The 15,085-nt window shown below is 38.3% G+C and overlaps 1 protein-coding gene across 4 annotated transcripts in view; it reads left to right on the top strand.

The window, feature by feature from the left end:
• Positions 1-15,085, top strand: part of tbc1d16 (TBC1 domain family, member 16) — a 134,757-nt gene that overhangs the window by 70,622 nt on the left and 49,050 nt on the right. For all 4 annotated transcript variants that reach the window (XM_043714803.1, XM_043714802.1, XM_043714800.1 and 1 more), the window contains 2 exons: positions 6,032-6,180; positions 11,872-12,006. In XM_043714803.1, the coding sequence (XP_043570738.1) occupies positions 6,032-6,180; positions 11,872-12,006 (284 nt within the window). The remainder of the gene's footprint in view (positions 1-6,031; positions 6,181-11,871; positions 12,007-15,085) is intronic.

The raw sequence follows: 15,085 nt of genomic DNA, 5'->3' as shown, positions 1-15,085 counted from the left end.
TTATTTCAAATCAAGAATAACTGAACAATTCAGCAGTGTAACATCTTTAGCACATTATGCCCATGGCCTGGAAGATTTTTGAAACTTAGCCATGAGTTATGTTCCTCCAGGCAACTAGCTCCTGATCTTGGCTTTATCATTGGACACAGCGCAGAAATGAGGTGCCTTGTTGAAAGGAAGCAGGAAAATTTGGCTGTGCCTTGTATCACAATCTAGCTCTCCTATATCATACCAGCTGGCCACAAATGAACATTGGCAGAGAAAGACTGTGGAAAAGTCTGCAGTTTTCTACCCATCCTCTCACCCTGGTTCTGCTGGAGCAAATATTAAGGAAAAGTACAGGATTGTTCTAGTTAAAAATTAAATTGTATATCTTTTAACATTTTAATAAATGAACCTCTGCATTCATTTATTGTATATGCCTTTTGAATGACTGTTGCAGATGAGAAATGTATATGAATGGAGACATTCAGCTGTAACGTCTTGTTATAATCAGTTTTATTAGTCAATTTAATTTTTATAGAATTTTATAATGAAGCTTGTACTCCATATGTCCAAGTATTACCCATTGCAAGTCTTAACTTTAAGAATGTTACTGAATTAAATTAAACTCTTATCTCTTTGGAACTTTAGCACCTTTCTGCTAAACATTTTCCTGTTTATAGTATTAGCATGGGTTTGCCTATATCATTTGACAAAGCTCTGAAGCCCATCCATCACCTCTAATTCAGTACTAATATTCTTCCTGTAGTTGGAGAGCTCTCTGCTCTTGTTGTGGAAATTTCATTCCTGTGTGCACCCTTCCATTTATTAGTATCTTTGCAGCAAATCTTCATTCTGAGCCCCACTTCTACAACTAGTGATGGTCCTGTAGCACTTGTCCCTGATTCCTAACCATATGGTGTTCCACATTCCACTGTGAAATTAATCAACCATGTTCTTGCACACCTTACTGCAAGAGAACGAGGCTTTTCTTTGTTATCCCAAGTCTGAGCTTGATAATGTTTTATTACCATATGGTTTGACTTAAAGCAGGAATTGTGAATAATTCATAGTGTAAAATTATAATTACGTTAACTGGATTCTGAGGTGCATGACTTTTTAAAATTTATTGTACTGATATTGATCTGTTCTGGGCTTTCTAAACATTATTTATATCTTATAATAAGATAAATCTTATAATAAGTAAAGGGTGGGCCCTTCAATACAGCATTATTTTTATCAAGCAGCCCTGATATTTGTCCCATAATGCACGATTGTTGGTCCTTGCAATGTTTTATCAGCATCTAATAGTTGTAGTGATGGTTTGTTTGGAAAACTATTTAATTTCCATAGTAGCTGGGAGTTCTGCACCAGCCAGGAAAAGATATTAATATTGACTGGAGAAGATGGATTGCCTGTGGAGCCTTGATAATGACGCACCTGGATACAGCTGAGGTCCATGCCAAGATTGGCATGATTCATTGCTGGATTTTAAGAGATTCTTAAATTAAACCCAGACACAATCAGATAAGACAATTCTCTTAATAATTTCAAAAAAAAATGGCCTTGCCTGTTTCAGGTATGACACAAAAGTAACAAAACTGTGGTTAATTTTAATAATGTCCAAAGAGCTTTGGCAAGTTTCTGTTGTGCACCTTGTAGCTGGTATATCTGACTTGCATTGTATAGATGGTGGACGGGCTCTGGGGAGTGAGGACGTAAGTTACTCACTGCAGGATGCTTGGTCTCTTGTGGCCACAGTGGTTCCGTGGCCAGTCCCATTCAGTTTCTTGTTAATAGTAACTCTCAGGATGTTGTTAGTGGGGGATTCAGTTTTGGTAACACCATTGAATATCATGGGGTAATGGTTAGATTCTTTCTCATTGTGATGGTCATTGCCAGGCATTTGGAGGCATGAATGTTCCTATCGAGCCCAAATCTGGATTTTGTCCAGTTTTTGCTGCAGTTAGACATTGGCTGTTTCAGTATCTGAGAAGTCATGAATGGCACTGAACAGTTTTGCAATCACGAGCGAGCATCCCCACTTCTGACTTTATGATGGAGGGAAGATCATTTATGAAGATGGCTAAGGCTAGGACACTGCTCTGAGGAACTCCTGCAGAAATGTTCTGGAACCGAGATGAGTGACCTGCAACAACCATAATAATCATCTTTGTGCCAGGTATGACTCCAACCATCAGAGAGGTTAGCCAATGATTTCCTGTCATTCCAATTTTCCCAGGGCCTTCTGATACCACACTGTCAAGTGCAGCCTTCCTTTGTACGAGGTATAACTCCAAGCAGAAGTATTAACTATGGGCTGGATTTAGAGAGACTCATTGTAACAAAAGCATGAAAGCCTAATCCACTTAATCACAATCCAGTCCTTTTATCAGTCTTCCAGTGGCATTAGAACCTCCCAAGTTAAGGTTGTGGACAAACTGGGTGGGGCATTGGATTTCTAGCCTCTGGCCTCTGCCCAATAATTCTTGGCAGGCAGAATTTCCACTACCAAAGACATTAATTAAAAGGAAGCCCTGACAGTGGCCACACAAGTGCGTGGACGTTTCTAGATTCCTTTGAGCCACAGCTTACCAGCCAGTTCTCCAACTGTTGGACAAAACCCCTATATGCCTACCAGGATACTAAAAGAGGGAAGGGAGGAAGGAGATTGCTGGGTTCTTGACAGAGTTCTTTCTATCTTCTCTAAATACAGGCTAGGTCCCGGAAGACTGGAGAATAACTCCAGAAGTGTTATTCCTTTATTTAAGAAAATCCAATTACATATTTTGAGAAAGTGACAAAAGTAATTGAGGGTCGGGTGGCAGTTATTGGCCAACTTTACTGAAGCATTTGACAAGGCTCCTCATTGTAGGCTGATCCAAAATGCTAAATCACTTGGGATTATCAGTGAGTTGATCAGTTGGATGTAAGATTGACTTGGTCGTAGAAAATTGAATATAGCTGTGAATGAGTGTTCTTCTCTGAGGTGGTCTGATTAATATGTTTGCACATGACATGAACATTGATGGAGTTGTGGATAGTGAGGAAGGTTATCAAAGAATATAGCAGGGTATGCATCAGTTGAAAAGTTGGCTGGAGAAATAGCAGACGGAGTTTAATCCAGACAAGTGTGAGGTAATACATTTTGGAAGATTAAATGCAAGAGGAAAGTGAACAGTAAATGGCAGGAGCCTCAGGAGCATTGATATACAGAGGGATGCAAGCCTATAGCTCCCTGAAAGTGGCAACGTATGTGGATAAAGTGGTAATGAGGGCATACAGCATGCTTGCCTTCATTGGTTGGGGCATTGAGTTGAAAGTTGGCAAGTCATGTTGGGCAGCACGGTGGCACAGTGGTTAGCACTGCTGCCTTGCAGCATCGTAGACCCAAGTTCAATTCCCGCCTCAGGCGACTCTGTGTGTGGAATCTGCACATTCTCCCTGTGTCTCCGTGGGTTTCCTCCGGGTGCTCCGGTTTCCTCCCACAATCCAAAAATGTGCAGGTTAGGTGAATTGGCCATGCTAAATTGCCTGTGGTGTTAGGTGAATGTAGGAGAATGGGTCTGGGTGGGTTACGCTTCGGCGGGTCAGTGTGGACTTGTTAGGCCGATGGACCTGTTTCCACACTGTAGTAATCTAATCTAATCTAATATAAACTGTATAAAAATTTAGCCTGCATTTGGAGTATTGTGTGCAGTTCTGGTCACCAGCTGAAGAAAGTGGAGGCTTTGGATAGGGTGCTAAGAGGTTTACCAGGATGTTGTCTAGATTGGAGACTATTAACTAAGGAGAGGTGGGACAAACTTGGATCCTTTTCACTGGAGCCCCTAAGCCTGAAGGATAATTTGATATAAGTATATAAAATTGAGAGGCATGGATAGCATGAATGGTCTGAGTCTTTTTCCCCAGAGTGGAAATGTCATACACTAACGGGTGTACGTTTAAGGTGAGAGGAGGAAAGTTTAAAGATGTGTGAGGAAACCTTTTGACACAGAGGGTGGTAGTTACCTGAAGTGGACTTCCCAGGCAAGTGGTAAAAGTAAATACAATAGCAATGCTAAAAAAGCACTTAGACAGACAGATGAACACGCAGGGAATAGAGGGATACGGACTGTGCGCAGGCAACTGGGATTAGTTTAGAATAGTGTTATGGTTGACAAAGAAATGGTAGGCTGAAGGGCCTGCTCCTTTGTTGTACTGTTCTGTGTTCTAAACACAACAGAAACCTGGCTTCTCTGTCTCTCCTGGATGCTAGTATACCTGCTAAACAGAATTTTTTGTTTTTATTTCAGATTTACAACATTTGCTCCACTTTATCTTTGACTCATTGTTCTTGATGAAGGGAACAGAATCTGTTTTCATTGCTGAGGTTGGAGGTGGGAAGGACACAAAATGAGGCAGAATAGCTGGATACCTAAATATAGCTATCTGTTACCAACTTTGGTCCTTTCAGAAGACAATTAAAGACCACTTTAGTACCACATCCAGCTACCATTTGGTATTAAAGCCGTAGCTGGCAAGTACTTTGATTGAAGTACCCCCAGTTATTGTTGGCACATTCACTGCAGTGGGCACCAAACTAATTTGTGGAAGGGCAGGACTGATGTGTGATGAAAGAAAGACTGGATAGGTATGACTATATCCAGTGAGGGGTAGCATCTTATGGAAACCTATGAAATTTTCACTCAACCTGACAGGGTAAACGCAAGCATACTATTCCCAATGACCAGTGAGTCCAGAACCACTGTCACCGTCAAAGGATACTTTAATACTGAGATGAGAAATTTCTTCACCCAGCGAGTGGTCAGCCTGTGGAATTCTCTGCCACAGAAGGTGGTTGAGGCCAAAACAGTGAATGCTTTTCAGAGGGCAATAGATATAGTCCTGAGAGCTAAAGGGATCAAAGGGTATGGGGAGAAAGCCAGAACAGCCATGATAGTATTGAATGGTGGAGCAGGTTTCAAGGGTTGAATAGTTCTGTTCGTGTTTTCTATATCTTCCCAAAAAGAGGCAGCAGAGGTGTGTTACTGGCTTTCCATCCAGTAGGTGAGATGCCTGACAACCCAATAAAATTCTGCCCTATGTTTTAGAAGTACTGTGAAGGATTTTGGGGGTGACATATGGACCTGACCGGTACTTTGATAAAAATATCAAATATCTGTACATAGGCAAATATACCTGCCCTTTTGCACACCAGATCCTACATATGGAAATAGAATGAATGTTGAGGAGATGTACTTTTTGAGTTATGGTTGATGGAAGAATGTTTGCTAGGACATAGGAAGAGTTGTGTGTTTGTCATCTCAATAGTTTTATGGAAGCTTTCATATCCACCTGAAGCAGCGATTTTTTTTTTCTTTTAAGAAAATTTGAGTCATATTTGGGCATTCTAAGTTTTGTTAATGAACACAATTCCTCTAGATACTATTTCAAGCTGTGGGATACTATTGTTCACTTGTTAAAGAAATGTTTTGGTTTTTGAGCTACAGCGATTTGTTCATACTAAATGGTTTAGTTAACTTCTTGCAACTTACATTGAGATCACTTTGTTGTGCCATACAAGAAATAATCTGAGCTACATGCTTTCATTTACATTTTAAAATCAATCTATTGAAAGTGTTTTGTGTTACTAGTATTATCAACTTAAGGGAGAATAGTGACGCTCTACATAGATTTTATTGCTAAAAGGATAGATCATTAACCTTTATTCACACCTCTTCTGTTTGCAATTCAGACAATCAACTTCTGTTAACAATTTGTAGTAAACCTGAATTTTGGGAACCACATGAGATCGTATTGAAACAATTTATTCAATCCAAAATCTGTTAGCTGTAGTACCATAGTTGGGTAGGACTCACCTCTATAGGGTTCACCTCAAGATATATTGGTTCACTTAGGAAAATCAAAGGTCTTTAAGGTTTCTTTAGACTACAAGAAAGCTAAATATAAGTACCACTAAATGTTCATGGTTACATTTTCTGTGATGTTGCTCTTGGAAAAGAACTGCAGGATGATAATTTTGAAGAGTTGTACATTTTCTTCAAAGGCAATATTTTTTGGAGGTATTGATCCTACGATCCGTGGAGAAGTCTGGCCATTTCTGTTAAGATTTTATAGTTGTGAATCGACATCAGAAGAAAGAGAATCTCTGCGGATTCAGAAACGTACAGAATATGAAGAGATTCAAAAAAAAAGGTAATTCGGAATTGATACCCATGGGCCAAGACTGGCTTCTTGGTCATTTAGTCAAAACACTGCTGTTGACTACTTGATGATAAGTCGAGAAGTAACCTGATATTTACAAACTTTAATGCCTTCCTGCAGTATCTGAGGGTGTGCTGCATTCTTGAAGATGACACCTTTTCAGATGAGTCATTAAACCAAGGCCAAACCCTCTCAAGATTTTTTCCTCATATGTTGAATGTGGGAATTACTGGCAAGGCTACATTTATTACCCATTCTTAATTAAACTTGATAACATAGTGGTGAACCACCAGCCTGAAACACTGCATTTTGTGTGGATAACAGTTACTTGTAACAGTTTTGATACAACTGAGTTATTTGCTAGACCTTTTCAGAAAGTGGTTAAGAGCCAACCATATTACTATGGCTTTGCACTCACCTGTCAAACTGACAGTGTAGACTGGTAGGTTGCTTTTCCTAAATGTTTTGGTGAATATAAAAGACATATTTCAAAGAAAAACATTTTTTCTTCATTTTTCTGAACAGTATTTATTCTTCAATCCATCACGAGCAGATTATCTGGACATGATTATGATATTTTTGTGGGAGCTTGCTGTGATAAATTTGGCTGCTGTGTTTTGACACTACAACTGCAACTTCACTTCAAAAGTACTTTATTAGATGCAAAGCACTTGAAGATATCTTGAAATCCTGAACGACATTTATGTGTGCATGTTTTCTTTTTAAAATGTAATATCAAGGCCAAAAGAAGCTTGGATAATTTGACAGTCTGTATACAAAATACACTGCGACAAATATACAAACAAGGATCCACAAGACCAGAAGAGAGAGGAGCAGAAATTAGGCCATTCAGCCCATTTGAGTCTGCTCCGCCATTCAAAGGCCTCCTTGAAGTCCAGGTAGATAACATCCATTGGCTCTCCTTGGCCTTACTTACTCCTTAATTCCTTGAAAGAATTCTGGCAGATTTGTCAGGCATGACCTCCCCTTGATGAAACAATGCAAACTTTGCCCTATTTTACCACATACTTCCAAGTATTCAGAAATCTCATTCTTCACAATGGATTCCAGGATCTTACCCACAACTGAGGTTAGTCTAATCGATCTGTAATTTTCCTTCTTTTGCCTTACTCCCTTTTTAAGTAGGGGTGTGACTTTAGCAATTTTCCAGTCCTCTAGGACCCTCCTTGATTCTACTGATTCCTGAAAGATCGCCAATAACGCCTCCACTATCTCTTCGGCTATCTCCCTTAGAACTCTGAGATGTCGTCCATCCGGTGCAGATGATTTATCCACCTTCAGACCACTCGGTTTGTCGAGCACTTTCTCCTTGGTGATGCCACCATACTCAGCTCTGTCCCCTCACTCTCTTGAATGTTTGGGATATTACTCATTTTCCATCGGGGAGGCTGACATGAAGTAACTATTCAGTTCCTCAGACATTCCCTTGTTCCCCACTACTATCTCTCCAGGGCCATTTTCCAGCAGCCTAATGTCCACTCTTGCCTCTCTTTTGCCCTTTTATGTATCTAAAGAAACGCTTACAGTTTTCCTTTATATTACTGGCTAGCTTATCCTCATATTTAATCCTCTCCCTCCTTTATTTTTTTCTGTTTCCCTCTGCTGGTTTTTGTAAGCTTCCCAATCCTCTGGATTCCCACTGCCCTTCGCCACATGAAATGCTTTCTCTTTTGCTTTTATGCTATACCTGACTTCCCTAGTCAGCCATGATTGCCTCATCCTCCCTGTATCATGCTTCTTTTCCTTGGGATGAATTTCTCCTGAATGGCAGAAGGCTTTTCTGCCTCTCAAGCCTGCTTTTCAATTTTAATGAATTAATGACTCATCTGATTATAACCTGAAATCCACATCCCACCCCTAGCCCTGATTAGACCTTGCTTACCGATAATCTATCCAGCTCAACCTTAATAGAATTCAGAGATTCTGCTTCCACTGCTTTTCAGGTAAAGATTACCAAAGACTCCTGACTCACTGTGAAGAAAAAAAGGCCTCCATATCTCTGTCTTAAATAGGTAACTCTTTAGTCTTAAATAGTGAATACTAGCTTTTTGATTCTTCCATAAGAGGAAGCGCACTCTCCATAATTTCCTTGTTAGGATCTCTAATGATCTTTTTTGATTCAATCAAGTTGACTCTTACTCTTCTAAACTCCCATTGTTACGAAACAGAGTAAACTCTTTTGCTAATTTAAACCAGACACACAGAAAAGCTCACATCGCCTCATAATCTCTTAAAGTATAAGTGAAAAAGAACTATCCAAATCTCACTATTTAAAGGAAAAAATCAACAATTTGTTCTTTAACTCCAAGACAATAGAATATTAAATAACAACTATCTACACTATAAGCCTCCATTTCTACTTCCCACTCTATAACAATTTCTGATCCAATAAAATCCCCAATTAAGATTTATAAAAAAATCAAGTTGTTGATCTTCCCATCGTATATTCTGTCTTCTGCTTCATAGGTCTTTGATAGATAAAGGTGCCTTTCAGAGAGCAGGTCTGCGGGCAATCTGTATTGGTGCTGTTTGCCTCTCTGGCTAACTGTTCAAAAAGCCTGATTTTTATACCCCAAAACATCAATTGTCTCATTGTTTTGATGTTGTCAGAACAGTAAAATTCAAATTCGATTGGGTTTTAATATCTTGGGGCATAATTTAAACTGACTAAATTTGAATTGTTGTGTAACAGCTCAGTACTTGAGCTTCATTTCAAATGTTACATCTTCAAATTATCCAACACACACTGTGCCTGCAGTCAGTCATATGACAGGCTTGCCAGCTTTCACTCTCTCTTAAAGCTACAGTACACACCTACAACTTCATAACACAATTGATAAAAGTGTTGCCTATCCTGCCTTTCCTCATAATATAACTTTCCCATACCAGGTGTTAACCAGATGGGGTCTCATCAATGCTCTGTACAGCTGAAACATAATTACTCAACTTTTGCATTCAGATCTCTTCTCAATAAATGATCATTTTCTATTATCTTTCTTAATTAGCTGCTGTACCTACACTTTAGCCTTTTACGATTCATGCATAAGAACAACCAGGTCACACCGTGTATCAGAGCTTGCAATCTTTCAAAATTTTGGATTTTTTTTATTCTTCATGATTAAAATGGAAAATTTCACTTCTTCCCACATTATACTCTATTTGCCAAATCCTTGCCCATTCATATGCCTTTTCATAAGGTATTCACAAGTTGCTGTCTTACCTAATTTTTTGTGTCATCAGCAAATGGGGCAGGCAGACTTTTTGTCTTTACCCAAGTCATTTGTATCAATTGTAAACAATTTACAATATCCCAGCACTTGTTATATCTTGCCAAAACAACCAGTTATGCATACTGCCTGTTTATTGTAAGCCACCTACTCTTCTGTCCATGCGAAGATGCTGCCCCCTACATAATGAACTTTTATTTTCCACTGTAACCATTTGATGTGGCACTTTACCAAATCCCTTCTGAAATCTAAGTCTGTTGCATTCACCAGTTCCCCTTTATCCACAGCATGTTACTTTCTCAAAGAGCTCTAATAGACTGGTTAAAGGATTTCCTTTTCACAAAACCATGTTGACCCTATTTGAATACTTGAAACTTATTGTGCCCACTACAACTTCTTCAATAATAGCTTCTAGCATTTTCCTTATGATTGTAACAAAGGATAAATAGAACTGTTGTAAAGGAATTGAATTAGTAAAGTTCAGGTGGACGTAACTGCAACCTAAATATAAGAAAACTGGGTAGTATATAAAGTGTCAGCAACCAAGTAAAGGAATTGGAGCAAGTCATTGGGGGCTATTAACAGCAACATTGTGGCAGAATGGATAGGATTATGTGTTAAATAATGCATATTACAATGTTTTTTTAAAAGGGAGTAATGGCTTAGTTGTTTTAATTGGAAATGATGTGTATAATAAGAAAAATCTTAGAAAGGAAACACAAACAATTTATATATAGATTAAAATAAAGAACAGCAAAGGGTTCATCACACCATTGTCACATATTACAAATGATGGAAAGGAAATGGAGAGAGAATTATATAGCAAATTGCATGAAATGTGTAAACAATTGTAATCATGGATTTCAACTGTAAACAAATAGTTGGCAGGAGGTGAAGAAAAGGGAATAGAGTATCTACATTAGACTCGATTTTTCTGTAGCTTGGTCGACTTCTGCCATTTATTAGACTGACTCTTGCAGACTACAGTGTATTAAAAAAAATGTGCCTGAGGTATTGTCAATCTTGGCATAGTAATTAAGTAATATGGAACTTGAGTAAGCAGGACAACAAACAGAATATTTCCGTAGCCAGTCAGCTTTCAAGATTGGGAAATAAATGCAGATCTGAGAAGCAGGGTTAATTCCATGAAGGGAGATCGAGAAGAAACAGAGGAAAAGAGAAAAAAAGGGAACAGAAAGGCAAAGGAACAGAAAGGAAAAATATTTAAAAGAAAAATGTTAATGTTGCTGATCTCCAACAGAAATTCAATACTTAGAAGAATAAGACATCATGCTTAAGAGTAAAATTTCAACAATAAAAATGTGGATTTGCAGTCATTTACAATGATCACATTATTTTACTTCCACTTCTAAATTTGAGTATCAATGGCAGGTTTGACTTACCAACAGTAGTATGGTGATGGTGAGTGACTTCAGTAGAAAAAAGAATTTATTAAAGCAGACTGCTAATTCAGTATTTACTCATTTTACTGCAGTAGCATAGACAAATTTTCCTTCAAGTTCTTTAGAGAAGGTCAGTGAGTGGTTTGGATATTATTAGCTGGTGGAGCCTCAGGTGCATGCTTTTTTTGTTTCACAACTTGCTACAGTAATATCTTTTCAAATGGCTCTTTGTCATTAATTCTTATACATGGAGTGTTTGTTTAGAGTTTCAAAACAAAATAGGTGGACTAAGTCTTTCATGTGTAGTTAATTTGAGATACAGCCTCTGTTGAGCCATTCCGCAGAGTAGTAAATAGAGATAAGATTGTTCAATTTCTAAAGGAAAATGAAAAGCATGTCAACACGGCCTGCTCATAAGTCCCAGTCTTGACAGGAATCAGTGTCAATCAATAAGAATGATTAGATTAAAGTGGGGGAGCAAAAAAAGGAAAAAAACAAATCCTAACTACTGCTATTATAACTCTGGCATTAAGAATGAGTACAATTTGAACAGAAACACTGAAGCACATTTCCAAAGTGTGCTTTCAAATGTATATGTGCCAAGTATGTTTTCTGTTCATTTTGATGGTGACTTTTTAATCGACGTCTTATGATATAATTGAACTGAGGGAATGTCGAGTACAGTAGAAGGCTTGCCTCATTTATGTAAAACAGTACTGTCAATTATCATGCCCATTCACCATGCTACAGTTAATATTATCAAAATATATAATTTATATTGTTTAACTTCAAAGTATGTTTTAGAAATTACTTTGTTTATTTTTGATATTTTAATTCAAAAAGCACAGTCATAATTGTGGGAGGTTCACTCACATCAGTCACTACACCAGCTCCGAAGGAAGGCAAAGGTAAAAGACACCTGACAACAAGCTGGAGTAGGATCTATTATGTAAAATAAACTCAGCAGGAAAAGGGCGTGGTCTTTGTGAATGTCAGGAATTGAGGCTGAAGCCATTATTTTGTTTTATCAGATTATCTATGACTTCAGAGGAGCAGGAAGAATTTTGGCGAAAAATTCAGTTCACTGTCGATAAAGATGTGGTTCGGACTGATCGATCCAAACAGTTCTTCAAAGGGGAAAACAATCCCAATGTGGAAGCTATGAGGTAAGGTTGCAGTGTGTGACTATGTAGAGTGGTTAGATTTGAAGACCTCTTCCAGAAGTGGCAACCTGACACTAAATTAATTTTAAAAGCATTTGGCAAGCAATATTCTGCACTATACAGTTCAACAACTTTTAATTTTGCACCATCTTTGAACCAGCAGAGAATTCTACTTCCCATTAGTTGCGTCAAATGTGAAAACTGATGTTTGCGCTGTGTTTATCTACACTACATTAAACAAGTTTTGAAGTAATTTAGTCTCTATTTTGATAGAGTTCAGCAGATTTTTCAGAACTATCAATGCAAGTCTTTCCTTTTTATCCCTGGTATTGAGTAAATGAAGTGGGCTGACAATTGATAATTCTTTGTTGATTCAGGGAGGTGAATTTCTAGCTGAGAGGTGACTGTAAATGTTTTGCACAGGAAATGGTTTAGGTAGTGCAGAGACTACATTGAAATTGTGCAAATAACCTCAATACATTTCAAAAAAATAGAATTGTAATATTAAGTTTAAGTTTTTGTCTTAAATGTTGTTTTTGGTAAAGAAACTCTCTACATTTCCGTAAGCAATCTGAGCCTGGACTTTTTTCAGAGCATGATGGTTTTGCTCAATAATTATAGTTCAAAAAGTATAAAGAGATAGGCATGTCTTCTTGCACAGATTCCTCAATTTTTCCTGAAGCAAAATGAACAAGTAATTAGATATGAATCAGCTGCTTTATTTCACAGCATGGGAACTTACATAGGTCAAGATTATGATCGGATTCCTTATTTCAATCATTACATTTGTATTTCCATAATAATGCAGGGAATTGATATGCTGTGCCTCATAATCAGTCACCTTGCTTGACATAAAATAATTTCTAGCTAACCCTGCATGCTATAATCTTCTCACAGCATTTGCTGGTTCTCCCTTCCTTGCTACTTTCGTTTTCATAAACCTAGCAGATTTCACAGCCATTTTTGGTCCTGATCTCTTGTTATAGAGTCCTAGAGATGTATGGCATGGAAACAGACTCTTCGGTCCATTGATATGTGGGTCTTTTTTTCTTCTCTGCCTATATTTAGTTGACCATGGTTCTTGATTTTTTCTTCAATTTCCCAAATTTGAGGTTGACCAGAAAGCTGCCAATCAAGTTTAGTTATAGGACTCTATAGCATACAAACAGACCTTTTGGGCCACCATTTCAAGTTTATCAACAAACACCAAACTAACTAATCCCCGTTACCTGCTATTGGTCCATTGCATGCTGTATCCTAAGTTCTATTTTAAGTTCTCGTGCAGATGCTTCATAATTGTTGCAAGATTATCTGCCTCCACCACCCTCTTAGGCACCCATTCCATATATCTACTATTCTCTGCATGAAAAAAAATTCTTAGATTTATTTTAAACTACTTGCTGCTCACCTTAAACTTATGCCCTCTAGAATTAAACATGTCTGCAATAGGGAAAGGGTTCTCATGATCAACTCTGTCATATTTTGTATATATCAATCAGACTCCCCTTTAGTCTCTTTTGCTCCAGTGAAAACAAACCCAGCCCATCCAACCTCTCCTCAAAGCTGAGATTTTTCTTGCCAGGCAACATCCTGGTCCAACCTCTGCATTCTTTCCTGTCCTTCCCATAGACCAGAACTGCACATAGAATACTATCTGTGGCCTAACTGATGTATAATGTTGCAACAGGATTTTCTTGTTCCTATATCCCGCGCTCTGGCTAATGAAGGCAAGCATCTTGAATGTCTTCTTCACCACCATGTCTACTAGTGCTGACACCTTCAGCCATGTATGGACTTGTACAACAAGGTCCCTTTGTTCCTCAGTACTCCCTAGGGTCCCATTGTGTATACCCTTCTTTTATTAGATCTCCTAAAGTGCATTACCTCGTACTTTATCAGGATTAAATTCTACTACCAGTTGATCAATATCAATTTACAGTTGATCAATATCAGACTGTAGCCAGAGACCATCCTCCTCACTATCAACAATACCCCTAATTTTCCTGTCATATGCAAACTTACTAATTATACCTTCTGTATTCACATATAAACCATGACAAACAATAATGGTCAACACAGACTTACAATTACGAAAAGAACTCTCCATCATTGCACTTTTCCTCCTATTTCTAAGCCAATTTGGATCCAGTTTCACAAGTTGCTTTGGATCCCATGGACTCTTATCTTTTGGACAAGCCTTCCATGTAAGACCTTGTCAAATGTAAGTCCATGTAAACCACATTAATTGCACTACCCTTATCAATATACTTAGTCACCTTTTCTAAAACACTGCCTAACTAATTTAGTTGAGTTTTATCTCCCTCTAATAAATCCATGCTGACTATCCCTGATCAATACACAATAGGTGCAGGAGTAGGCCATTCAGCCCTTCGAGCCTGCACCGCCATTCAATATGATCATGGCTGATCATTCCTAATCAGTATCCTCTTCCTGCCTTATCTCCATAACCCTTGATTCCACTATCTTTGAGAGCTCTATCCAACTCTTTGTGCAGGGTGTGAAGCTGCCTGTGGCCAAATGCAGCACGACTTAGAAAATTTCCAGATTGGGCTGAAAAATTAACAACTGCCATTATCACATTACATCGTCAGCCAATAAGCATCAATAAAGAATTTAGCTTTCATCACCTGATATCCATTGTCGTTACAATCACGGAATCCCCCATCTTAGGAGTTACGCTTAACCAGAAACTGAACTCGGTGAGTAATTTAAATATGTACTTGAAATAAGGTTGTAATGATTTGACAAACAGAGAGCTGGAGTGCATGTTATTGTTAATTGCACTTTCGCTGAGAAGGTCCTTCAATGTTTAAATGGCTAACAACGGTCAGCTGGGATTTGTCTATTGTGTTTCCTCTGCACTCGATGGGCAGGATCCATTCGTGAAATGTTTCCTTTGCTCGAAGGTGACAGCATTCACGTTATACTAGAAGAACTAAAATAAGGAAGTTGCCAATTGTGGAACACATATGTTCGATATCTCTGCCTGAACATTGGAGAAAACAATTGCCTTTGCTTTGTCCAGTGCTTCCAGCCAATTCTTGATCCCACAGATATTTTA

The sequence above is a fragment of the Chiloscyllium plagiosum genome, chromosome 24, assembly GCF_004010195.1.
Source record: "Chiloscyllium plagiosum isolate BGI_BamShark_2017 chromosome 24, ASM401019v2, whole genome shotgun sequence".
In the NCBI taxonomy this organism is placed as follows: Eukaryota; Metazoa; Chordata; class Chondrichthyes; order Orectolobiformes; family Hemiscylliidae; genus Chiloscyllium; species Chiloscyllium plagiosum.
Note: the sequence above shows the minus strand (reverse complement) of the source record. Positions and strands in the feature narration are given on the sequence as shown.